Raw genomic sequence first — 27,340 nt, 5'->3', positions numbered from 1 at the left:
GTATCAAAGTATTTCTGTAGAAAGTATTAGCGTACTTATTGTATCAAAAAAATTAGCATTCCACATAAAAGAAATAAACAAAAACAACATACAGAATGGATCAGGTGAATAAATGATATTGATAAAATAAATGAAGACCTAACAGTACCAGCCAAAGATGGTCAAAAAATTTCATACAGCAACGCCATTAATATTTCATAGCTAATGAAAATCCGTCTTGGTCTGTCTCAGATTTCCATTAGCCACAACATACTCTTTACAAAACAAACATAACTATCCTAATTGTGAACAATTACCTGGAATAAACACCTGCTTCTTTTGTTTCATGGTCTCCATTAGTGACTTCAAATCATGTTCCACGTAGTCCATAACAATAAAAATTTTGTCCATGTTACTGCCCACAACTATTTCACGTACAGTCACTATGTTTGGATGCTGGGCCTAAAAATAAAACAATTAAGATCAACCAGAAAAATTAATGAAAATTAGCTTTTTTAAATGTCACTGCTTGAAACTAACAAAGGATATTAGGATTTTTGTTGTACTAAGAATTTGGAATTACATTTTTGGCATTGTGTGTTAATGTATACTGAGGGTGTTTAAAAACAGATTGAACAGGTGAATTGCAAATGAAAACCACAGGCTACAGAAAAGCTAAGTGAAACTACCATACTTGTCAAAAGATAGTACATTGACAGAATATGCCAAATTTGAGCACAAATGAGATGCACACAATAACAAAGAAAAGTGTTAAACTACACGACAGGAATTATATTTGTTTAAACAACCATCAAACCTATGTCACTGACCTGCAGCTAATGAAACTAATTTCTTTTTCTGTACTTCTTCATCCAGCTCCTTTTTCTTTGCTCAGTCTTTATTATCTGTGCTATCTCTGAGTAGCTGCTATTACTTTCTTTCTGCTATTTCTTCTACTTTTCTTCCAGTTTCCCCTTTCCAAAGCCCCTAGTAACTGACTCTGGCTTCACTGAACTCTTTTTGTCATCTTTCCTAACTTCTGTGTAACTGCAACCTCTCTCACTTTAGCAGCACTGTTCACTAATGCCTTGCAACTGTGACTGAATACAATGTCATGCATTCTTATCCCAAACACCAACAACAATCTAGTGTGTTGACTACCAATTCTATTTTTACAGTCTATCTTGGCTTTTCCTGTGTGTCAGCCTCACAAGTCAAGTCTTACAGTTTGCTTTGTATTTGTTTGCTTTTTGCTGTCTTTCCCTATAAGGACTTTGAAATAATTTCACAATTTATCTTCAACATAGTACCTTTACACTTAAAGACACAGGAATGCTCAAAACACTAAGTACAATCTGAAAAGGCAAATTTATGCCAGAAAGTTCCTTGACCTTAAACAGTGTTGTTACTCTAGGATACATTTTATCAAAAGGACTGATTTAGTTCTAGTGGACAAGCAATTTACTACTGTAATTACTTGCATTTCTTTGGAAACTATACAATTGGCTAGTAATATTCACTCTTATTGTACTGAGGTAAGGTCTAAGTTACCTTAATGCACAATATCGATTGCATTAACTAACCTTCAGAAGTGTATTAATTTCTCTTAGTGATGTAATTGGAAAACCTTCTTTCTCTTTCTCCATCTTTAATCTTTTCAGCGCTACCACTTCACTGGTTCGTTTATCACGAGCACGATACACTACACCATAAGTCCCTTCTTCAATCCTACAAGAAAACATTAATGTAAGATTAATTTATGTAAACAGTACAAATAAAAACAATTGAAAGTTTTTCATTTTGGGCATACTATTGACAGAACTTAAGAATTTTTGTCACCACAATTATGTCATTTGTCAATGTATTAGGTGTTCCCCACAATGACATGGCCAAATCTGCACTGCGACTACTACAGCATTTATATTCACATCTAAATCTTATGACATGTGGTGACTTATCAGGCAGTCCACTTTACAGCGGTTGTCGTCCTGGATTGAAGCTTCAGAGACAGACTATCCTACATCCAGTTGTACATGAATCTGCATATGAACACTCTATTCATAAAACATTTAGTAACTATTACTGGTAAAAATAACATTTTAAAGAAAGAGTAACTATAGACAAGTTTACTAATTTTCAATATACATACTGCTTAAGTTGAAAGGGAAACAGGTTTTCTTTTATTTACATGACGGTAACATGTAGAACTGTGCATTTATGTTTTTTATGTCATTTATATGGAATCACTACAGCTTGCGACTATGCAGTGGAATAAAAATTTATGGGGTTTTTATATCACTGACAGTGACTTTTGGTGGCTATCAACTCATGATAATTTGTATTCTGTTTTCAACATGGTTACAGCAATTCTGCAACAAATTAAATGTAACCTGATGAGCCATTCTGAAATACATATAATACCATTTATAATCTAAACAAATTAATGCATGAACATACACTTCTAATCCAATTATCTTTCTAAATTTGTGTCACAGAGACGCCAACGTAAATTTCTAAAAAAAAAGTTAACCTTCCCCTACTGTTTCTGATATGAGGCCGAACATTTTCCATTTGAATGAATCCATTTCCCTTGCTTTCATCATCTTCCATTAGAGATAACAATCTTAATTTTTCTGTTGAACCAGTAGTTTATTTCCAGCATGCCATTTTCCCCCTGCAATTGTGGTCATATTTGTCTCTGCAGATGACATAGGTCTTGAAATGTGGGGTCATCATTCATGTATCAGTATGCTACTGATATCAGTAGTTTTCCATTGTGATAGGACTTACACTGGTTGGGAAGTGGGGATATTACATTTTTATTTTGTTTTTAATAATCCCAACTATTGCTGTGAGACGAAAATAGCAATCTGTTGGTGATCTGTTGGTTGCCTCCAAATCATGGAAACAGCTAAAATGTTATATGATCCTTTTACTCAACCAGTTAGTAGCGCTACGTGTCAAACAGCATATGTCAGAAGAAGATTAAACTTTCACGTAAGAGTTGAATATCCATAGCTATAAAAAGGAATTTGTGGTACTTACACAAATACAAGTGCATTGATGGATGTGTTCCTTCATCAGAGTGATTGCATAGTTCCTTAAGAAAGAGCAGTGCATCATTTTGTGAAAGAAAGGAATCCTATTCAGAATATGGAACTTAATGTGAAAGTGTCAAGCATTGTAGTATCTTCACTATATGCCCCAACCCTCTTTTCATTAGACAAAATGGTACTACTTAAGAGATTCTGATGAGAAAAATTTGTGGAAAACAAAAAGAAAATTATGCAGCTGAGCACATATTTCAAAACAGTTCAATTTTTTTCTATGTTTTATCATACCAACCTATTTAAACACTGAAACTCTTCCACATTACGACATCCTTGGATGGCAGGGAGGTATGGGGGCAATTCTTCTTTCAACGCGTTCTCGGCCTTCGGCGAATCACTGATGAATGGTATGCCATTCTCATCTGTTTTTGTAGGTTTTTTCTCATTTACTCCAACAGCTGCTGCAGGAGGACTTTCTCTCTCAGGACTATCTCGCTCCCTCTTTACAGATCCAGGACTACCTTCATATTCTTCATTTTCAGTGTGATGTCCACGTGAGTCATCAGTATCAGCAGCTGCTGGAAACAAAAAGAATCCTGATTCAAATTCTGAATCAATACAATCACTGTAACAAACAGAGGGTCTGAAAGTTTATCCAGTGACTTAAATTTGAACAATACAAGTTGTGGCATATGGGCAAAACCCATACAAATATGAATTTAATCCCCAAATTTAAGCAACAATGACTTAAGTGTCAAATTTCAAATTAGTAATAAGTGGCACAGAGGTGTATAAATTCTCCCTCCAGCTTGCCTGCTCCTATCTCCACCGCAACCATTAAAGCACCTCAACCTGTCACAACTGGCCAACTTGGGTTCCTGCAAGCCTGGCAAGCTTCACGGACCCATTCAGCCAGCTGCGACTGACAACAGGTTGCGCTGTAAGTCCAATGTGCCTAGTCGGGTATATTTTTGTGTAGGTAGTTTCACTGCAGCTCTTTTATCATAACGGTGGAAGCATGAAGATGAAGAAACTAAATTTAAGGGACATTGAGAAGAAATCAAGATTTCATGAATATATACCAGTCATGAAACAGAATGCATGTGTTTAAGAAGTTACTTAACACGTATCCAGGAACCTCGAATATGTTATGACATGTTTGTAAATTTGTCCAGTAATTCCTCACTACATAAATACTTTGAAAGAGGAAAAAGACTTAGTGGTTGACAAGAGTCTGGAAATACGTGCTAAGGATTTGATGTCATTTAGCAGCATATAGGCTTTCTAAATTTAGGGCAAACGTTGACTGAAACAGGGGAAGGAAAAAAAAAAGGGCACAGTGGGTATCAAAAACCAAGTTCTGGTGGTGTGTAACATAGTGTGAAAAAAACTTAGTATGAAAGAAAAGCTTCTTCTTACAGACATATACTTTCTGATTAACATAGTATGAAACATGAGCTTCATGATATCTACAATTCATTTGGGGAAAGAGACTGAACTATTGTGGGCACTTAGAATGGATTAGTGAACCCACAATACACATTATGGAAAGAGTAATTAAAATTGGTAAAACTAGGGTAATATTCGACTGAAACACACTAAGATACGCAGAATCAAACAATGGAAAATCCAGGATGGAATGTAACAATATTAGAGACGGAAAGTTGCTATTCACCATATAGCGGAGATGCTGAGTCGCGATAGGCATAACAAAAGGATTCACACAATTATAGCTTTCGTCTATCAAGGCCTTTGTTTAGTTTCCATTGCAGTATAATAGACATCTTCAGGTTCTTAGTTGTAAAGGATCTCAACTTTCAGATATGCTCCTAATTAATACAAAAACAGGTATCAGAGGCCACCTGATGATGATTCGATTTGAGAATAGTGAGTACTAGCTGAAAGAGGGTGTAGCTGCAGAGAAAACCATTCATATTGAAATATATATAAATAAGCCCAAAATACACCAAAAGGGAAAAAAATGACAAATAAATGAATATATATATGTCACCGAGCCTCATCCTGTGATAGTCAGGTAAGAAAATACTTTTCATCAACTTCCGAAGCCATCTCACAACACTATAATGAAAGAGTACTGAATAAACTGCTACATGGAGCGATACACAGAGGACTGTAGTCTACTGCTGAATTCTTCACTTACTACTTGTTCTTCAAATTCTTTAAAAACACTTTTGTGAAACTGTTTCTATCTATATTCCAGCATCTGCCTGTTCAGGTTTTTTTAACATTTCTGAAATGCTATCCCACGGGTCAAACAAATCTGTGCTACCCTTCTTTGTATCAATTCAATGTTTCTTGTTAGACATATTAAATGAGTCCTACATACTAAAGGAATTTCTAGGATGGGACACACAAATGTTTTATAAGCAATCTCTTAAGTAGACTGGCTCCATTTTCCTACTATCCTTCCAAGGAGCAAAGTCTGCTACCTTGTTTACCAGCGACTGAGCATATGTGGTCAACCCATTTCATATCCTCAAAACTGTTATACCAACATATTTGCTGAGGTTGACTAATTGCAATCATAGGGTATGATGTTTGTGTGTTTTGTGAAGTGTTCAATTTTTGAACATTTGAAACAAGTTGCAATCATTGGACCACTTTGACAGATTATCAAGATTTGACTATATATCCGCTAACTTTTCTCAGGTATTACTTAATTGTACACAACATGATCTGTGAAAAGTCTGAGGTTACTAATAATATTTTCTCCCATGTCATTAATATACAACATGATCAGTAAGGGCCCAAACACACTTCACTGTGCCATGCCTGAAGGAATTTCAACAGTTTTCTATGGCTCTAAATCCAACATAATGTGTTGTGTCCTTCCTGGACATGTGTTGGAGTGATACCAAGTGAAATGCTTTTCAGAAGTCAGGAATAACTATGTCGACCTGATTACCTTGGATCATGGCCTTCAGAAGCAAAAAAATGTGAATTCAATTTTGCATGATCAATGTTTTTAAATCAGTGCTGGCTGGAATGACATAAATAATTTTGTTTGCAGTACCTCATTACAGCTGAGCTCATAATATGTTCTCACAGCCTGTAACAGATGGATGTTGATTGTATGGTACAGTAGTGCATCACTATTGCTAACCTCCTCCTAGGTAGGTGTGACCATTGCTTTCTTCCAACCAATGGGCACAATATTTTGTTCAAGAAGTCTATGGGATATTTTAGTAGAAAGGGAATCTAACTCAGGTGCAAACTGCTTATGGAATCTGATATAGTTTTCATCAGACTCTGGGGTAATTTCTAGTTTAAGTGGTTTCAGTGACATAAATATCTACAACATTAATCCTCACAGTGATGTGAGAATTAGAATGGAGCAGTACTACTGGAAGTTCCTTTGTAAAGGAACTTTTGAAACAGAGTTCAGTATTTCTGATTTTGCTTTCCTACCCTCAATTTCAGTTTCTGTACTACTGACAACTCTTACAACGACCAGGATTTCTGTGAGTCTTATGAGAGATCCAAATATGTTTCATTTTGAATCTATCTATAGGCCAAAGCATTGTTTTACATCCATTTTTCGGTAAGCACTGTTTCTTGAGATGATTCTTTATAGACTGTATTCCATGGAGGGGCTTTTCCATTGTGAATTGTTCTACTATACATATTCATCCAGTACTTGGTAAACTACTTCTATAAACTCCAGCCACAGTGTCTATGTGCTTACGGCCAGAGCTAAACATTTTGAGTTCTTCCTTGATATGACACTACCACTACCATATCTAGTTCACTGAACTTTTAAATCTTTCTACTTGTTTTAGATGCCTTTGTAATCATTGTTACTAAAATTGCATCGTGATTACAGAGGCTAATTTTAATGTAGGAATCTTCAACAAGATGATCGTCTATTTGCTGCAGTTAAAACTAATATATTTCTGTCATGAGTGCGCTTCCAAACTATCTGTCATAGGTAGCTGTCAGAGAAAGTATTTAGTGATTTATTGTTCTCCCTAAGTTGTGTTACTGCTTCAAAGACAGCTTTGATGTCAACTGTGTTTGCAGCTTTGTACTATCACAAGTACATCCAAAACAATGTATGATAAATGACGGTAAAGACAATGTTTTTGTACTGAGAGGTGCAATTTGCTAACAACAATTTTGAGTTTTTGATACAATAAAATTTGTAAAATATGAAAGACATAAATGTTCAATCATGTAATAAGTTTATACTGAGAAATATCCCCTTTATCTATGATCAGTTAAGAAAAAAACATAAAATAGTTTGCAAATGCAGAATATGCTATCTACATCAAATCAATATTTAACTGCACCAGGAAATTGAATAAATTATTAAACTGTGAAACATGAAGTGATTAATAAAAAAAACTATTCAGAAAAATCAAATCATTCTGTCGTTCAAATTTTTATAACTCAGTGGCAGTACCACAGATACAGTAATTAATTATCTATTCCCTAATTTTATAATTAGCATCATCTACAAACAACATTAACTGTCCCTGTATTGACTGACCAAATGCAACAGGGATGAAAATCCATCTCACAAACTGACATCTGGCACCTGTACAATATGATGCATGCACATCTGTATGCTTATATTGATATTCTGGCAATTACTAATGTACCACACATTTTGCATTTGCAATGACTTATCTCACACTAACCTGTGGCCTTGCAATGTCTTTATATATACTACCTAAACAAATTTATTCCCAAAATTTCATTACTCTACATTAATTATTTTTTGATGTCACTATTTTTTTCCATCAATATATTTACTAAGTGATACAAACCTGCACCATCATCATCTGACCCAGAACTGGTTTCACTGTCTTCCTCCTCCTCATCATCATCTTCTTCTTCTTCTACATCACTTGAAGCTTCCTCACCTCCACTCGACACTTCTTCTACTACTATATCACCTTCTCCTGCGGAAACATTTGCACCTGAGTTTGTCTCCATTCTTTCTTCTTGTGAACCATCTGAATCATCTGACAGAGTAACCACCATAAGTTCATCTTTACCAAGTACATCTGCGAAATGAGAGCTAATGAAGGACAAGATTTAAATTATTTTAATATAATGTCACACAAAAACATTGAGAAGACAGCAATGTATTTCAACAGACATTGCACACTAAGCAATACACCTAAAAAATGCAAGAATGGTTAATTAGGTGAGCTACTTTGTATCGATTTAGGTAGTGAGAAACACACCACCAATTGCAATCTGTTGTACAACATTAAATATTATTTTACCACTAAAGAACAGTTTGCTTTTAAGCATAGTATGCATCAGATACCTGTTAAATCATCATGAACAGCTAAAAATTTTGTTTCTGTGTGGATCTAGAGCCTCTAAATATTTTACAAATGAAAATATGGTCCACTATAGGCTGTATATTAACCTTCTTTATTTAATCTATATAATTAATTTGTTTCAACTTTGCACCATTTTCGAGCATACAAGCTTTTCAAGCACATCACATTTTACAATGTGAAAGTAACGGACTAAACTTGCAAATATATGGCCACACACCATAATCCATAAATACATGTGGACAGAATCCAGATCATAATACTACACTATAATGTCACATAATACTAACTGTATTATGATCTGGACTCTGTTCTCATGTACTTGCGGATTATTGCATGTGACCATATATGTGCAAGATGAATGTGTTACGTACATCACATTTTACATTGTATGGGTAAGTTGATGTCATGCAAGTGATTGAAAATGATGCAAAGTCAAAATAAGCTAATTTCACAAATTAAATAAAGAACCTTAACAGATTGCCCACAATGGACCATATTTTCCATTTGTAAATTTCTCTACTTCACTGAGTAATTCCTATAGCAACTTGGTGCAACATAATGCTATATTTGTAATGCAAGACAAAAATCAATGTATCATGCAGTCAGATAATCAAAATGAAACATTTTATTATTTTTCCTTCTTCTACACGAACAAGATTGCATGTTGTTGAATCATAAGAAGAATTAAAGACTTTTTCCCACTGAATGAGAAGAAGAAGAAGCAGAAGAAGAAGAAGAAGGAGGAGGAGGAGGAGGAGGAGGAGGAGGAGGAGGAGGAGGAGGACTGGTAGTGCAAACAATTCTCCCACAACTAGTTTGTATTTTTCATTAAACAGTACCTCTCATTTTATGCACATATGAAACACAAGAACTTTACAATGACTGTGGTATGTATTTAAAAGGACACTTCATTTTTTGGCAGTTTTGCGACAAAGTATACATCAGAACAGTTCGAAGATGTCCTACTTTTATGAAATGTCACAGATTATCTTAACCCAGGTGTCATGGAGAAGAGACAGATTGTCACTGTTGTGAGCTTCAGAGTTGTATAACAGTCTAAACAAATATTTATCAGTTAGTAACTTTTGTAGTTAAAAAATATTACATTAACAACATGTTACAAATGAGACTGAGTCTACATTTTGAACTGTTGTTGTTGTTGTCTTCAGTCCTGAGACTGGTTTGATGCAGCTCTCCATGCTATTCTATCCTGTGCAAGCTGCTTCATCTCCCAGTACCTACTGCAACCTACATCCTTCTGAATCTGCTTAGTGTACTCATCTCTCGGTCTCCCTCTACGATTTTTACCCTCCACGCTGCCCTCTAATGCTAAATTTGTGATCCCTTGATGCCTCAAAACATGTCCTACCAACCGATCCCTTCTTCTAGTCAAGTTGTGCCACAAACTTCTCTTCTCCCCAATCCTATTCAATACCTCCTCATTAGTTACGTGATCTATCCACCTTATCTTCAGTATTCTTCTGTAGCACCACATTTCGAAAGCTTCTATTCTCTTCTTGTCCAAACTATTTATCGCCCATGTTTCACTTCCATACATGGCTACACTCCAAACAAATACTTTCAGAAACGACTTCCTGATACATAAATCTATATTCGATGTTAACAAATTTCTCTTCTTCAGAAACGCTTTCCTTGCCATTGCCAGTCTACATTTTATATCCTCTCTACTTCGACCATCATCAGTTATTTTACTTCCTAAATAGCAAAACTCCTTTACTACTTTAAGTGTCTCATTTCCTAATCTAATTCCCTCAGCATCACCCAATTTAATTTGACTACATTCCATTATCCTCGTTTTGCTTTTGTTAATGTTCATCTTATATCCTCCTTTCAAGACACTGTCCATTCCGTTCAACTGCTCTTCCAAGTCCTTTGCCATCTCTGACAGAATTACAATGTCATCGGCGAACCTCAAAGTTTTTACTTCGTCTCCATGAATTTTAATACCTACTCCAAATTTTTCTTTTGTTTCCTTTACTGCTTGCTCAATATACAGATTGAATAACATCGGGGAGAGGCTACAACCCCGTCGCACTCCTTTCCCAACCACTGCTTCCCTTTCATGCCCCTCGACTCTTATGACTGCCATCTGGTTTCTGTACAAATTATAAATAGCCTTTCGCTCCTGTATTTTACCCCTGCCACCTTTAGAATTTGAAAAAAAATATTCCAGTCAATATTGTCTAAAGCTTTCTCTAAGTCTACAAATGCTAGAAACGTAGGTTTGCCTTTTCTTAATCTTTCTTCTAAGATAAGTCGTAAGGTCAGTATTGCCTCACGTGTTCCAACATTTCGACGGAATCCAAACTGATCCTCCCCGAGGTCTGCATCTACCAGTTTTTCCATTCGTCTGTAAAGAATTCGCGTTAGTATTTTGCAGCCGTGGCTTATTAAACTGATAGTTCGGTAATTTTCACATCTGTCTGCACCTGCTTTCTTTGGGATTGGAATTATTATATTCTTCTTGAAGTCTGAGGGTATTTCGCCTGTCTCATACATCTTGCTCACCAGCTGGTAGAGTTTTGTCAGGACTGGTTCTCCCAAGGCCGCCAGTAGTTCTAATGGAATGTTGTCTACTCCGGGGCCTTGTTTCGACTCAGGTCTTTCAGTGCTCTGTCAAACTCTTCACGCAGTATCGTATCTCCCATTTCGTCTTCATCTACATCCTCTTCCATTTCCATAATATTGTCCTCAAGTACATCGCCCTTGTATAAACCTTCTATATACTCCTTCCACCTTTCTGCCTTCCCTTCTTTGCTTACAACTGGGCTGCCATCTGAGCTCTTGATATTCATACACATGGTTCTCTTCTCTCCAAAGGTCTCTTTAATTTTCCTGTAGGCAGTATCTATCTTATCCCTAGTGAGATAAGCTTCTACATCCTTACATTTGTCCTCTAGCCATCCCTGTTTAGCCATTTTGCACTTCCTGTCGATCTCATTTTTGAGATGTTTGTATTCCTTTTTGCCTGCTTCATTTACTGCATTTTTATATTTTCTCCTTTCATCAATTAAATTCAGTATTTCTTCTGTTACCCAAGGATTTCTACTAGCCCTCGTCTTTGTACCTACTTTATCCTCTGCTGCCTTCACTACTTCATCCCTCAGAGCTACCCATTCTTCTTCTACTGTATTTCTTTCCCCTATTCCTGTCAATTGTTCCCTTATGCTCTCCCTGAAACTCTGTACAACCTCTGGTTCTTTCAGTTTATCCAGGTTCCATCTCCTTAATTTCCCACATTTTTGCAGTTTCTTCAGTTCTAATCTACAGGTCATAACCAATAGATTGTGGTCAGAGTCCACATCTGCCCCTGGAAATGTCTTACAACTTAAAACCTGGTTCCTAAATCTCTGTCTTACCATTATATAATCTATCTGATACCTTTCAGTATCTCCAGGGTTCTTCCACGTATACAACCTTCTTTCATGATTCTTAAACCAAGTGTTAGCTATGATTAAGTTGTGCTCTGTGCAAAATTCTACTAGGCGGCTTCCTCTTTCATTTCTTAGCCCCAATCCATATTCACCTACTATGTTTCCTTCTCTCCCTTTTCCTACACTCGAATTCCAGTCACCCATTACTATTAAATTTTTGTCTCCCTTCACTATCTGAATAATTTCTTTTATTTCATCGTACATCTCTTCAATTTCTTCATCATCTGCAGAGCTAGTTGGCATATAAACTTGTACTACTGTAGTAGGTGTGGGCTTCGTATCTATCTTGGCCACAATAATGCGTTCACTATGCTGTTTGTAGTAGCTTACCCGCATTCCTATTTTCCTATTCATTATTAAACCTACTCCTGCATTACCCCTATTTGATTTTGTGTTTATAACTCTGTAGTCACCTTACCAGAAGTCTTGTTCCTCTTGCCACCAAACGTCACTAATTCCCACTATATCTAACTTTAACCTATCCATTTCCCTTTTTAAATTTTCCAACCTACCTGCCCGATTAAGGGATCTGACATTCCACGCTCCGATCCGTAGAACGCCAGTTTTCTTTCTCCTGATAACGACATCCTCCTGAGTAGTCCCCGCCCGGAGATCCGAATGGGGGACTATTTTACCTCCGGAATATTTTACCCAAGAGGATGCCATCATCATTTAATCATACAGTAAAGCTGCATGTCCTTGGGAAAAATTACGGCTGTAGTTTCCCCTTGCTTTCAGCCGTTCGCAGTACCAGCACAGCAAGGCCGTTTTGGTTAATGTTGCAAGGCCAGATCAGTCAATCATCCAGACTGTTGCCCCTGCGACTACTGAAAAGGCTGCTGCCCCTCTTCAGGAACCACACGTTTGTCTGGCCTCTCAACAGATACCCCTCTGTTGTGGTTGCACCTACGGTACGGCCATCTGTATCGCTGAGGCACACAAGCCACCCCACCAACGGCAAGGTCCATGGTTCATGGGGGGAGGCATTTTGAACTAAGGTTCCCAAATAGTAAGATTGTATAACTGACTGTTAATTCTACAATTCTCGGCACAGGATTAGTTTTTCCTTTTGTCTTGTTTGCCAGCCTACATTGAAATGTGGCACACTTAGTACCTTTCAAAAGTTTCTTAACCAACTAGCACTGAAAAATCTCTAAATTTCAAACATGCTATCACATACTACCACTTTTCTTATATCACACCTCACAAATTTCAAAATTAAATCACAAATCAGAAATAAATTCACAGTCACAAGAGAATGCTATGTGGCCCCTTCATACCTTTGAGTATGGGAAAAAAGAAATCTTCCAACTGTGTTTCACACATGAAGACTTTTTTAGAAGAGTAAATTCATGTTAAAAGTCTAAGATCTCAGAAAATTAACCAAGAACAAACAAAGTATTATAACATCAACCTGTCTATCTAAAATGAAAAAGATACAAAGAATAGAAAACAAATTTATTATTGACTATTATTTTTTAAAACTTCAATGCACTTATCTAATGGTCACTTACATTTACATCTTTTTTTGGGTTTTATCTGCTGAATCTTCTGAACAGTTACATGTTGTCCCTATTAACATGCATATCATGAGAGACATTTTTAACTTGGAAGATTTAAAATGAAACTAAACTGAGGGAAAGAAATATTTGTCACATACAAACCAGACAAGTAACATTCTTGACAGCCAGGGATATTTTGACAGGTGAATATCCCACCATTTTCAAGGCACAAATGAACGAGATATTGCTGTGCAAGGCAATTTATGACATTGGTGGGCAGGGTTGTTCTAATATTGAAACCAAAAGGGCAGATAACAACTTGCACTGCCAAACAACCAAAGACGACCAATGTCAGGCTAACTGAAAATGAAATGTTAATCAGCAACAGGCGGCTAAGTACTGCTAACTCCGCCTCAACTATAAATACGAGGGAGGGGGGACCAAAAGTAATGGGAATTGGGCTGCAGTGAGGAGGGAGAGTGTGGGAACCCAATGTTTGTCCAGGTGTCTGTTACGGTCATGCCACCTGAGTCAGTGTGCGAAGTTGTGTCGCTGTGAGTGCATCAATTCGCTCACGAGAGGTTTTTAGGAAAACAACTTTCCATTTCAGTGAAAACGTGATGGAAGATTGTCGAGAGAAATGCGCGGCTGTGAAATTTTGTTTCCTGTTGAGGAAATTGGCTGCAAAAACTATTGTAATGCTTAAGACTGCTTTGGGAATGCTGCCCTATATACAACCACAGTCTACCAGTGGTTTTCATGTTTTAAAAATGGAGAAATGTCAATTGAAGACCAACCACATTCAGCATGCTCTTCAACATCAAGAAGTGATGAAAATGTCAACAAAATCAATGCCTTTGTTCATGAAGACAGTTGCCAAACCATTGATCAATTCTGTGAGATGTCTGGAATATCATAGAGTTCAATTCAGAGAATTTTATCCAAAGATTTGCACATGGGAACAGTTGCAGTCAAATTTGTCCCTCGCTTTCTCAGAGACGGGCAAAGGAAGCTTCGACTTCAGGCATGTTTTGAGCTTCAAAATCAGCTCAAAAAAGAGCCCTAAATTTGTTTCCAAGGTGGTTAATGGTGATGAATTGTGGTGCTATGGATATGAACCTGAAATAAAGTAGCATTCAAAGCCAGTGGAAGACAAGTGGCTCTCCTTGTCCCAAAAAAGCTCACTAAGTGATATGAAACATTGAGACAATTTTCATTTGTTTCTTCGATTGAAGAGGTGTTGTGCATGTGGATTTGGTTCCCCTGGGTCAGACAGTCAACCAGGAGTTCTACTTGGAGGTTTTAAAAGGACTGAGGGAGAGTATCTGGAAGAAAAGGGGCAGACCTTTGGAACACACAAAACTGGTTTCCCCATCATGACAACGCGATGGCCCACACCGTCCTCTCCATAAATCAGTTTCTGACACCGATCGTCTGCCCCTTTTACTCACTGTATCTAGTCCCAGTGATTTCTTTTTATTCCCCAGACTCAAAATGGACATGAAAGGATTGCATTTTGCCACTGTGGAGGAGGTAAAACAAAAAACGCTGTAAGGCATAAAGAGCATACCGATAAGTGAATTTAAAAACTGTTTTGACATGGAGGGATTATTTGAAGATGTGTGTTGTGGTCAATGAAGAATACTTAGAAGGTGATCAAAAGTTGGTGTAAAAATATTAAGAAATAAAGAGGTTATAACAAATTCGTCACTCCCTTTTTTTAAAATCCACCCTCATATCTGTTGTCAAGGATATTGGTTGCATTACCATAAGTTATTTGAACACTGAATATATGCCATGAGAAGCTGAGTTCACATTGCTTACCTCTGCACGAGGAAATTTATCATCACTTGCAGTAGTTACATATGAAATGCTTTGCAGTAGAAGTGTGAGACTGCCATGTGCACTTTCATTTTTGTTATAGTGTCAAGACCATAATGCTGTTTTACCAAAGTAAAATTCTTTACATTAATTCTCCTCTCCAGCTGACAATCACATCAAGGAATACGTCAGTTTAGTTCTTGCTCATGAGATGACCTGTTATACTCACAGATAGGTGGATTTAATTTCTAAAGAATTATTTCAGCTTCATTTGAGGATTGCTTGAACAATATTGATATTTTCTTGGGATTGGCTAGACACTGCTTCCTGGCCCCAGCATCACTGGGAACTTTACATCTCAACTTTCATTGATGAATTTCATCAAGAAATCTTTTGTTAATGTAGCTTGATCTGTCCTAGGGACAACAGATACTTGCCAGTAATGATTGTGTAAGGAGAGAAGCATGCCATGTGTTGATGAGGACACATTTTCTCAAAAAGTGATATTACAGCAGCACAGAGACCTGATACGTGTTCCCTCAGGCAAATCCTGACATTGTTATCTTACCTGCTGGTACGGGAAATGCAACACTTGTGTTGGGATAAGTGGGGTTATGTTCAGATAATACAATGTTCCAACATTTAGCATTCAGTGTTGACATGACGAAAGGGCTGCAGAGGCAGACTAACATCCTCCCTGAAAAGAAGTTTCTCCTCAGAGAATATACAAAGAGTCTTAATTCTTATTATGAAGTCACAACCTAAATTATACAGCCTTTCAAAGATACACAAGGAAGGGATTCCTTTTAGGCTGATAGTCAGTAACAAAGGTGCTCCAAGAAATTATATAGCAAGATACCTTGTTACACTGTTGACAGGGGTAGGTTAGTGTCCACATCACATTAGAAATTTGGCAGATTTTGTACGTAAATTAGGGAGACTGCCCACATGTAACCTTGACATTCTAATAAGTTTTGATGTGGCCTCTCCCTTCACTCACATTCCTCTGTGTTGACTTCCACTTAGGTTTTATTCAGTGACCAGTGCTAACAGCAGACAGATGGAGAGCCATGTTACCTACTGTTGCTAATATTTTTATGGAAGGTTTGAGGAACGTGTCCGGCAGTTGAGTGTGTTGAAACCTGCCTGTTATTTGACCTCATGACAGTGACAATTTTCATACATTTTTCAAAGATCTCAGTTAAAGCCACTAAAATATTCATTTCGCTATGGAATTGGGAAATGATGGATATGGAATTGGGAAATGATGGATGCCTTCACATCCTTGAAGAGGTGGTCATTGGAATATGCTGTTTATAAGAAGCCAATCTGCACTGATACGTATTTTCAGGCTCATAGTTGTCACAATCCATGCCAGCAAGAAGGGGTAGTCCCTGTCTCGACTCATAGGGTGCATGTTATCTAAAACCCAGAAAGTTTGTCAGTCGAATTAGGCCAACAGAGGTTACCTTTCACCAGAATGAGTGCAGTGAGAGATATAAGATTAGCATTGCGCTAGTGACCAAATGTGAACTAAGCGAGTGATGAGAATAATGACATTATGCCCAAGTTTTTAGCATTTTTGCCTTACATAGGTAGTATCTGCAAATGATTGTTATATTCTTAAATAACACAATGTGTTTTTGACCACTGTCTAATAATAGCATCCGTAGGCTCCTGTAATAAGTTAGCTTATTGTTGTCAAACATTGAACTCACCTGCAGTTGTTGCACTTTATCTACTAAGACCTCTTTTTAACGAATTTACAGATCGAAATAGTTTTTCCCTAAATGGAAGTTTAGTTCCATTATGCTGACAAAGTGACAAAAAATTGGAATTTCGAGGTTTTTAGACCGTATCACCATCGCACAGGACTTTGTGCCACATACTCTCATTAATTCATTAGGTATTTGTTTTAAAGTCTAATCTATGGGTGTCACCATTTAAAGCCAGCATCCAGGCTGAAGAAGAAACTGTTTATATTCAGAATTTGCTTTATTCAACTAATGGTATAGAAAAACTGGCCTACAATTAAACAAGAGGGAAAAATCCTTACATATTACCCTTTATATCTTGAAAAAAAAAAAAAAAATTAAGTAAGAGTTCAATTTTTCCTGTCAGCATAATGTGCTGACAAAGATCTAATACAAAACTTACAGCTGAAGCTCCCATCTCCTCCTCCTCCTCCTCCTCATCATCATCATCATCACAATCATCACCCACAGTTTGTGGTCTCGTGGCTAGCATTGCTGTCTCAATCACGGGGTCCTGGGTTCGGTTCCCGGCTGGGTTGGGGATTTTCTCTGCCCGGGGACTGGGTGCTTATGTCGTCGTCGTCATCGTCGTCGTCGTAATCATTTGTGACAGTGGTTGGATTGGAACGTGAAAAAGTTGGACAGTGTGAAAATTGTAACTTTGTACGGGTGCTGGTGACAGAGCAGTTGAGTGCCCCACAAACCAATTGTCATCATCATAATCCCTCACCCTGTTTTTCATCCACCTCTTCCCAGTTTTTTTGCATAAGCATTGCACAGTTCCTTACATCTTGCTGAAATTTCTGTGCCACCTTTCAGGATGATCATAATTGTCGTCATCTTTTATGGCAACTGATGCCGGTATTTGTAAACTGTCTCAACACATGCTGGGTTACAGCATTCGAGCCAGCAAAAAACATGTGCACAGTCTGTAATATATTCATTCTCTTTACATCCTTTTTTTTTTTGCAAGGAATGAAATTTACTGTACAACAGTTATTCTCAATTTAGCTTTCACAGCATGAATTATGCCCTGGTCTAGAGGCTACAGGTATCTGTATACAGTTAGTACGAAGAAACACGATGTCGACACACATGAAGTATGTCATCATCTTTTGGTGTGTAGGACATCTGTCAATCTAGCTTCTTGTTGCGCCCCTCTTGGCATTTAAAATGCTAAGAAATTTCTCATTAATTTCAGCAGTCAGCAGACACTGCCAATACAATCATAGGTGCACAGCAGTGTTTAAATCACAATAAAATTTACAATTTCTGTTGTTGCTATTGACAGACAGCAGGCAATAATTCTTTCTTTCCTTCTTCTTTTTTGTTCATTATATTTTCTGTTTTTGAGGGAAGTAAATTACAAAAGAACCCTTGTTTCATCAGCATCAAAGACATCCTTGGGCCCATATCTGTTATCAGCCATGGTAAAACATTCTTCTTCCATATTCATTACCCCCTCTTCCTCAAGCAATCCTGACAGCAATTTGATGCACTGAAATCTTCAGAGCTTTGGGGCAATTTATCGGACCTTTCCCATAGTAAATTTTCGCCTATTGGAATGTTTCCACCTGTCATTTCATGAAGCCATTTTATGATTAAGATGATGGTGTATAAATCCTTAGGGGGCCTACACACCATGCGTTCTGTTGTGCAGCTTATCAAAAGTGATATCATGTCTGTGCATCAAACTGTACAATTACTGAATGTAACCATGCATTTCATTTCAGGCAGGCTGTCTGCATAGTCTTTAGCAGTCTTGAACTGCACAGTTCACTCTGGCAAAGACGCACCTTTGGATTTTGCTGAAGGTTTCTAGAATATTCCTGAAATTTTTTTAAAAGTATAGTTGCCACATAGAATGTATTAATACAAAAACTGAAACATTCTAGGGCCTGACACAACTTTTGATGGTGTGATGATGAAAATAAACAACTACTGATCTGTGCTTTGGAAGGAATTGAAGAAACAATAAAACTGCAACAAACTACAATTCCCCTTTTTCCTCCCCCCATCACCACTAACACTGCACAGAACATCAGAATTGGGATAAAAACACAAACACTACTCACATATTAGTCATTAGGCCTGTTCCGACTGACTGACTGCTGCCTACAGGCAATACGAGGAGCGACCTATGATTGTGAGGCATGTAATCTGCATGTCACCAATCCCTTCAGTCATTATTGCCAGTAGATAATTCCTGATGATGCACCCACTCCTTTATCCAAGCAGCTCCTCATTTGGTCTCACAAGGACTGAATAGACCCCCTACCAGACCTGACTACCGCAGAAAAAATTTGAGATGATACAGGGCATCAAACCCATTAAGAAATGGGGGTGGTCTGGCCTACATTCAGTTTTAACAAATCCTTTTTAATGCAGAAGGAGTGTGTTTCTGCATTCATGATAGCCTCCTCATTTTTCACTGTGTACCAGATAAAGAAGATAGCACCAAATTGTGTTTCTTAGCCACATTGATTAATTTATGCTGAATCTTAAGCTTTCTGCTTCTGCTCGCCATAGCTACTCAAGACTTCCATTGTGTAGAAATCAACACTTCGATAAACAACACAATGTCGTTAATCTGTGCACTTTGCAATGCTTTCTGTCATATCTGATCACAGGTCCTACATGTGGAAACCGGCAATGGTTCAAAATTAACAAACAAAAACTATGACCTAGATATCAGCAACAAGAAATGATCGAGTTGGGTTTCAGTTTGCAAACTATTTAATATTTATTTCTTTAAAAGAAGAAATGAATTTCGTCAACATTGTTCTTATGAAAACTTCACCACTGGGACCAATGGAAACAAACATTTGTTAAAAGTGGGAATTATTTAAAAGAGGGTTCATTAACATGGAGTTTTCCTGTACATCAGGCAGATCATTAGGACCGTTCTATGGAGAATAAGCATTACATATGTTTACAACAGCCAGCAATGCTGCATCTAAAAAACAGTTGCTTAGTACTGGTCATCCTATGGAATATAACAACACATGGATTCTGTCATATTCAAATCATTAAGTTTTATTTAGAAATCTTTTCAGATTAACCTAGCACTGTTATAGCAAGAACAAACACGATTTATGTAACACAGTACTTTATAGAGTCAATGTAAGAAACAATGAAATACAGGTTGCGTGTAGCACTGAACCCATTGAATGGACAACAATAATACAGGTTACAGAAAAGGCCAAACACTTGTTTGCAATCGTATAAGTAATACTATTTCTTGGTGGCTCACCAGAGCACGCAAGGGGGCCAACCCAGGTGGCCCCTATAAGCATGTCTGTGAACAGTATGGACACGATTCTGAAACCAAGTGCATCTTGCATCAAGTCTTAGACTTGAAAACTGACTGCCCGTCAGCCGCCACAGAGATTAAGTCCAAGTTGTTCACTAAAGGTGGCCAATAAGACCAAATGCCCCCGACCACACTAAGTCCAGCCATCTGCACAATCTGGCAACACTGTATAATGTGGAAGTGTCAGGAGGAAGTGTTGTCTACTTCCGAGATGACGTGTCATGTGAGCCCGTGGTCTAGTGGTAATTGTCGTGCATTCTAAACTTACAGTCATGTGTTAGCAGCCAACTGTATTCCCCCCCCCCCTCCCACCCCCACCACATTTCGGCCCTCTTCTAAAGCTATGAGTCTGATCGAACATTAAAGGTAAGTTGCTATCCATTCTACCCACCATTAATAACAAATACTTCCAGAAACAATTCCGCAGGACAGCTTGTGGCTGCATCACAATCAGAACACCTTATACTCGAGCGTTTCCTCACGCTGCAGCGGCTACTGGCCATCGGCCAGATGCCACCTGTTGCCTGAAATTGAGCGCCACCTAGGTGAATACGGCATAATGCTGTCAGTGTTTGTCTCAACTGTCATTTTCGAAATTTGAAGTTCTATTTATCATCTCACAGTTAAGCATTGGATTTTGCATACTTGAAAATTATGAACTACGGTTAGATGTTGTAAAACTGGGCCAGCCGGGGTGGTCGAGCTGTTCTAGGCGCTACAGTCTGGAACCGCGTGACCGCCACAGTCGCAGGTTTGGATCCTGCCTCGGGCATGGATGTGTGTGATGTCTTTAGGTTAGTTAGGTTTAAGTAGTTCTAAGTTCTAGGCGACCGATGACCTCAGAAGTTAAGTCCCATAGTGCTCAGAGCCATTAGAGCAATTTGTAAAACTGGGTTGCAAGTGAAAAAAGGTGTAATGTCTGCAACAAAGTATTTTGGTAAAAGAGAGGGGTGAATGCAGAGGAGACAACCCGAAAGATTTGAACAGTGTGAGTGGAGCAAATACTTTTGGGAAAAATACGCCAGAAAAATATATTCTTGTTTCAACAAATATCATTCTGGCATGAACGATTTTCCACATTACGTAAGTCTCGACTACTAATATAAGTGATGAATTACCATTTAATCATCATGCGACATTTGCATTCAACAGGCAAGGTTCAGAAGTCAGGTGTGGGAGTACTGGATGCTCTAATTAGAAACAACAAAAATCATTGGAGTGACTATTATTGCAGTTTTTCTTGAACGTCATCAGGTCACTCACTGAGCATACCTATGCAATACTCTTACTGGTGATGTATTATGATGCCTTTATCATTAACTTACTAAGAAATGAAGGGCTAAACCCTACCAAAAGACGTAAACTGGAGCAAAGAGTTGTGTGAACATAATATTTTCCGTGTGATAGTTCCAATAGTGTGTTTTGCACTACGAATTCTTCCCCAAGGAAGTGTCCGTCACAGCTGGAATTTGTTGCCAACAACTGAGACACCTTTTGGTCACAGTGTATCTGCATAACTGATTGGCACATGTGTTGTTCAACAGACAGCAGTTATCACTCTCACTGGAATAAATGACTGTGTGCTGTGTTCTCTCTCTCTCTCTCTCTCTCTCTCTCTCTCTCTCTCTCTCTCTCTCTGTGTGTGTGTGTGTGTGTGTGTGTGTGTGTGTGTGTGTGTGTGTGTGTGTGTGTGTGTGTGTTCATGTTCAAACACAATCTGAATCAATACTATTAACATTAGAGAGACAAACAAGAATAAATATTACATCAAAAATAACTGTCAAGTATTTTAATGCAATGGCTAGTTAAAATTTTTACCCAACCCATGTCCTGCATGTTACATTAAGTAAGAAAGATGTATTAACTCCATAATATTGTTAGCAGGGACAGTGCACTCTTTGTCGTGGCTCGTGGCAAGTGCAGCGATTAGCAGTGCCCAATGTTGCCCTGATTTGTTTATGTTGGCTGGGTGTGGACACTGCAACTATTGGCTGAATGTGGACACAGCAGCAGATGCTTCACCATAAACATAAAGAAATCACCTTGGCTCTGACTGCAGTGAGCATACACTACTGGCTGTATATTCTTATTGCAACCAAAGTGAGACTATGTTCATAGGTGCTATGGAGCAAATGGAATGGGTATCATGTCATCAGTCATCAGAATATTAACCAGTGATGAAATGTCTACTCTATTTGAATCCCAAGAAAATAGGAATCTTCTCACAAAACAATGTGAAGCGATATCAAAATTTATCCAACACACAAAAATTAACTGCTGAGCTTTCATGCAAGCAGTAGTAGCACACAAGGAAATATTACTTCTTGGAAGCATATACTTCATTTCCTCCTCTCATCTCAACATTCTTGTTTTAGTATAAAGTGCGAAAGTAAAGACAAAAAAACAAATGTTTCTGAGAAGCTTGTAAGTCATTTCCTCTTCTCATACCACAGATTTAGTATGAAGTGAAAGATAAACAGTGTAAGGTTCTGAAGTATAATGTGACACCAGAGTCTTATCATAGGCTCTATTGGAAATGCAAATAGCAGGGAGCCCTCCATTCTTTTGTCCAACAGCCTATTTCCTTTCATGCATTGCTACTGAATGCAGATTTTTATTTAAGGACTTGCAGGCATCAAGTTCTTCAGCACAATGAGCCTTACGTTACTGTGCTAATTACGATATGGGAAAAATGCAACAAAGACGAGTTCCCCTAGAGCAGTGAAGATATTTGCACATGTGTGTATTCAGCAATGACTGCCAGCTGCCACAACACTTTACAGAATTCATGCTGTGTGTGATATTTTTCTACTTACACTATCTTTTGATTAACCTCCCACACAGCTAAGCCCACCCTAGGTTTAAATTGCCACACAGAGATCTCTCACTGCATTTGTGCCTTAAAAATGACAGGATGTTCAATTGTGAAAATAACAGGGGTTGTGAAGGATGTTACCATGCTGCATCCTGCTAAGTAATTTGAACATATCCATTCAATCTACAAATTCTGTTAAGGACAAAATTACTCAACGGATGTTTTAAAATTTTTCAAAATAGAACACATTTTTGCCAACAGCGTGCAGAGTCATTTTATCTTTGCACTCTTAACACTACACGAAAATTCATGTAGTAATCTATCATTTCACGTAACTACTTGGGGCAGCTGTTACCAACATCTAACAGGTTACAAGACCCCCAATTATGTGTCTGTCCTATGCAGAAATAGGTTTGTGATCAGTGACCATTTCCAAGCTTTCAATCAATACGTCTACTAAAGGAAACACGTTTTAAGGATATGTATTCTGGTTTGTCACTGGAGTGAATTGCCTGGCAGACAGGACAAAGCATTTTATCCTGGATCTTCAAAGAAGAAGAAGTAATAGTAGATGTGTCATAAGAAAATGTACAGACCCGTCACCATAACTGTAACATAAGTAGCAGTTGGAAACTTGAGACTTTTGAAGGTGAAGCAGTTACTTATGATACAATATCCTGTAGAAACACCAGTAACACCCAATTGGAGCTAGATAAAATGTTGCCTTTGAGTAAAGACAGACATTTAGCTATTGAGACAGAGAAATTTTGAGGTGGGTACTTCAGGAAAATATGTGATTAATGAAAACACACAATTAAGTGTGTCACAATTAATTACACCTGAGTGTAACAAAGAATATGGATATAAAGTTCAACAATTGCCGACACTCAAGAGTTGGGAAAGCAAATGTTAGGCTTTGGTTTATTGGTACAATGCGGATATTGGTCTATGAATTGCTTATAAAACACTTGTATGGCTTATACAGGAATAGATTGGGCTAACAAAGAACATACAGAGTGTATGAAGAGCAATGCAGATGGTGACAGTGTTATTTGGATCACAGGAGAGTGTCATAGCAATGCTGAAAAACCTCAACTACTGTTAACTCTGAAGGAAGTTGTCTAACATCTAGTAAAACAACTACTTGGAAAATATCAAAAACCAATTTTTAGGATAGAATTTGTGAACTTTTTTACCACTTTACTTATTGTTTTATTGTTCCCCCACTCCCCCGCAGGGCCTATGAAGATGATATTTGTAATAAAATCTTGTGGAGGTACCTTAGCCTGCTTTAATCACCCACTCCATCCATAAATGGAATGGAAAGATACATTAATGTGTCACACAGTGAAAAGTATCCTCTGCACTGCACTTAACAGTAATTCAAAGAGAATAACTCTTGATCTGTAGATTCTGAAATGTTGCACTCTGTCCCCATCCTCCACCAGCATTTATTGGTATATTATTTGCCTGAGGAGGGGAAAGAGAGAGAGAGAGAGAGAGAGAGAGAGAGAGAGAGAGAGAGAGAGAGAGAGAGAGAGAGAGAGAGAGAGTTCTCCTTCTTCAGGCCACGAGTGGCCTACTGGGACCATCCAACCACCGAATCATCCTCCGTGGAGGATGTAGATAGGAGGGGCGTGGGGTCAACACACCGCTCTCCCGGTCATGTGATGGTATTCTTGACCGAAGCCACTACTAAAAGGCCGTTCCCACATTTGCCTAAGATGCACATAATATTTTTGTCTCAAGCTAATGGAGGGTTTCAGGTGCGGGTAATATTTTTAATATGTAGATATAAGTGGTTTTAGGGGGATAGAATGAATTGCCTGTAGTTGCCTTCAAAAGATAAATTTAAGTATTGCCAATAGACAAACACAAAAGTACAAAATGCCTATCCCAGCTTTTGGTACTACTGGATCTTTAGCTCTCTTTGTCCTCACAACAGATGAGTCCATCTCACCCTGAGAAACCCGTCCTCCTTTTATAACCTTTCCCAGCCCATCCTCCTTTCCTCTCTCTGGAAGAAATTAATAGCTCTGAAAATTGGATAGTTTTTTGTACTTTTATTTGTGTGTATCAACAGTGCTGGAGGGTCGTCTCCTGGCCATCCATTCTGCCTCCTTGTCACTTCTCTAGTAATTTTTCCTTTTGATGTGAATGTTATACTTGGATTACCAATGCAGAAAAAAAGGACAGATTAGCAGATAGATAAATAAGAGATCAGATTCTTATGATCAGTCTAACAGATGTTCTACAACTGTTGCTGCTGCTGCAAGCACCACATGCAGCAGTTCAGGAGTAGCATTAGTCAATTGCAATTCTCAAATGGTTATTTTGGGTGGCAACAACATTTTTCCAAAATGAAGGTGTATCATTCCATTCATTTGTAAGCAGGAGCTAGCATAGGTTACAGAAACCCAGTACCAAATGTGACGTAGGTTTTCCACAGTAGAAACATGAGAGAAAGACACTCAAACAACTGAACTTCACTGTCATTTGTGAAAGAGAACAATCCTCCTACCCATTAGGCTGGTGAGAATGTGACAGCAGAAAAGCCAGGCATCAGAAAGCTGTCCTTCATTTACAAGAAAGAAAAGGGTTTAATTCATGGCTAGTTAATTAGCATCAGCTTACAGAATGTTTCCAATAAATTCTGTACCTTCACCATCAGATTCACTTTGTTGTTCACCACTTTCCAGCTTTCGTCTCTTTCGCTCACGGCTCTCACTTCGCTCTCCCTTCACGTTGACCTCGTGTAAGGTACGTTCTTTTTCTTTCTCTAAGTGGCGTCGCTCTCGTCTGGCTTCTAGTTCTCTCCTGTATACCTCTTTCTGGCGAACCATTTCCCGGTCTGTAAACACATAACACAGTGCAATCTTTAACCTCACCGGAATACCATGATAATTCAATTTAAAACACCCCAGCTATCTGATTGAGGTAACAATACAGGCAAATAAAAGAGAAAAATTCACTGACAAAGAGGAAACCATATGGTCGAGTCTTTTCTATGATGAAAGGAAATTATCAGGCAACAGATACTCAGAGGAAGACAAATCATTTCAACATTTCAAACACCACTAGGAAAGAGATATGGGTACGTCAAGATAAATTATGAAATTTCTACCTTCTTTCTTTAGGAATACGTACTACCAACTCTGTTTTGGTCTATTTTGAGGAATGTATTGCCCATGATCTTGATGAAAGAACCAGTTTGCCATTCCCCAGGAGTGATTAGGAAAATCCATAGAGATCATAATAAGAATTGCCAAAACGAGGGTTTTACCCTGGTATTTGTTGAATGTGCGTCCAGTTTCTGACAGACACACCAAGTCACTTGATACAGTATCAAAGATCCAGAATAATGAACTTTTACAACATTCAATAGATCTAAAAGCTTAAATTTTCACAAAGCTTTAAAATTGAGACAAGTCAACAAAATACACCATCATATTTCCCACCTTATCAACAAAGCCACTCAATAAGTTAATGGTACCAATGGTCTCCATCAATTTAGCATTCACTACAGTATTTCAATTCAGTTCATTATCATTAAAGCATTACCTGCTTCCAAAAGCCGTTCTTTCCTTAACTCTTTTTCCAGTCTCTCTGCTTTTTCCCGTGCTGTCTCATGTCTAACTGGTGGTGGTGGCGGTTGTTGCTGCATCTGTTGTTGGTGTTGCTGCATCATCATATCCTGTTGTTGTTGCTGTGAGCGTCGACTTCGTTGATCCATCTTCATTCTTCTATCAGAGCTTTCCTGGGCCCTTCTTTTATCCAAAAGACGTTCTCGCAGATCCTCCAACATACGGTCTCCCCTCTCCTGCTGCTGCTGTTTACTACTGCTGCTGCTACCACCTCCTCTTCCATCAGAAGAACGCTTTGACTCACCACGACTGGTCGGCATCTGTTCTCTTCTCTCTCTGCAAATGTGATGGAAGTAATGTTAGTTTGGTTCTCATCTGACAGTACCGGAGATTATTGTACATTACTGTACAACTTGGGCTCATACTCTCTCTTTTTTTTAAAAAAAAAATACTAATAATAAACTCAATTTAGTTACCACAGATCAAAGAAGAGCACATAACAATACTGCTCATAAACTGGCCAGGTCTGATATTTCCGTCATTTGCAATTTGTATGAACTGCACTATTTCTGCACATGCCGACTCACAACATACCAAATAATTAATCACCTCTCCAAATCTAAAAATATTATCATACAAGGCACAGTTTGTCCACCCATAAAATGATCATTCTAGCAGACCAAGTCCAGTGTCGATAAGAAAAAAACAATGGTTCATCATTAGCGTCACGGACACCAATAAATTTCATT

At 38.0% G+C, this 27,340-nt stretch overlaps 1 protein-coding gene across 20 annotated transcripts in view; it reads right to left on the bottom strand.

Annotated features, from left to right (window-relative positions):
* Positions 1–27,340, bottom strand: part of LOC126353916 (cyclin-dependent kinase 11B) — a 127,922-nt gene that overhangs the window by 40,606 nt on the left and 59,976 nt on the right. For 2 of the 20 annotated variants that reach the window (XR_007565232.1, XM_050003149.1), the window contains exons 4-9: positions 26,569–26,927; positions 25,667–25,858; positions 7,820–8,059; positions 3,325–3,607; positions 1,563–1,707; positions 297–441 (exon numbers count right to left, since the gene is read on the bottom strand). Coding sequence is in view for 10 of the 20 variants with exons in the window: in XM_050003149.1 (XP_049859106.1) it covers positions 297–441; positions 1,563–1,707; positions 3,325–3,607; positions 7,820–8,059; positions 25,667–25,858; positions 26,569–26,927 (1,364 nt within the window). In the remaining 10 variants the exon portion in view is untranslated. The remainder of the gene's footprint in view (positions 1–296; positions 442–1,562; positions 1,708–3,324; positions 3,608–7,819; positions 8,060–25,666; positions 25,859–26,568; positions 26,928–27,340) is intronic. The other 18 variants (XR_007565233.1, XM_050003150.1, XR_007565234.1 and 15 more) reach the window with 9 other exon arrangements.

Source organism: Schistocerca gregaria, chromosome 3 (assembly GCF_023897955.1).
Source record: "Schistocerca gregaria isolate iqSchGreg1 chromosome 3, iqSchGreg1.2, whole genome shotgun sequence".
Classification (NCBI taxonomy): domain Eukaryota; kingdom Metazoa; phylum Arthropoda; class Insecta; order Orthoptera; family Acrididae; genus Schistocerca; species Schistocerca gregaria.
Note: the sequence above shows the minus strand (reverse complement) of the source record. Positions and strands in the feature narration are given on the sequence as shown.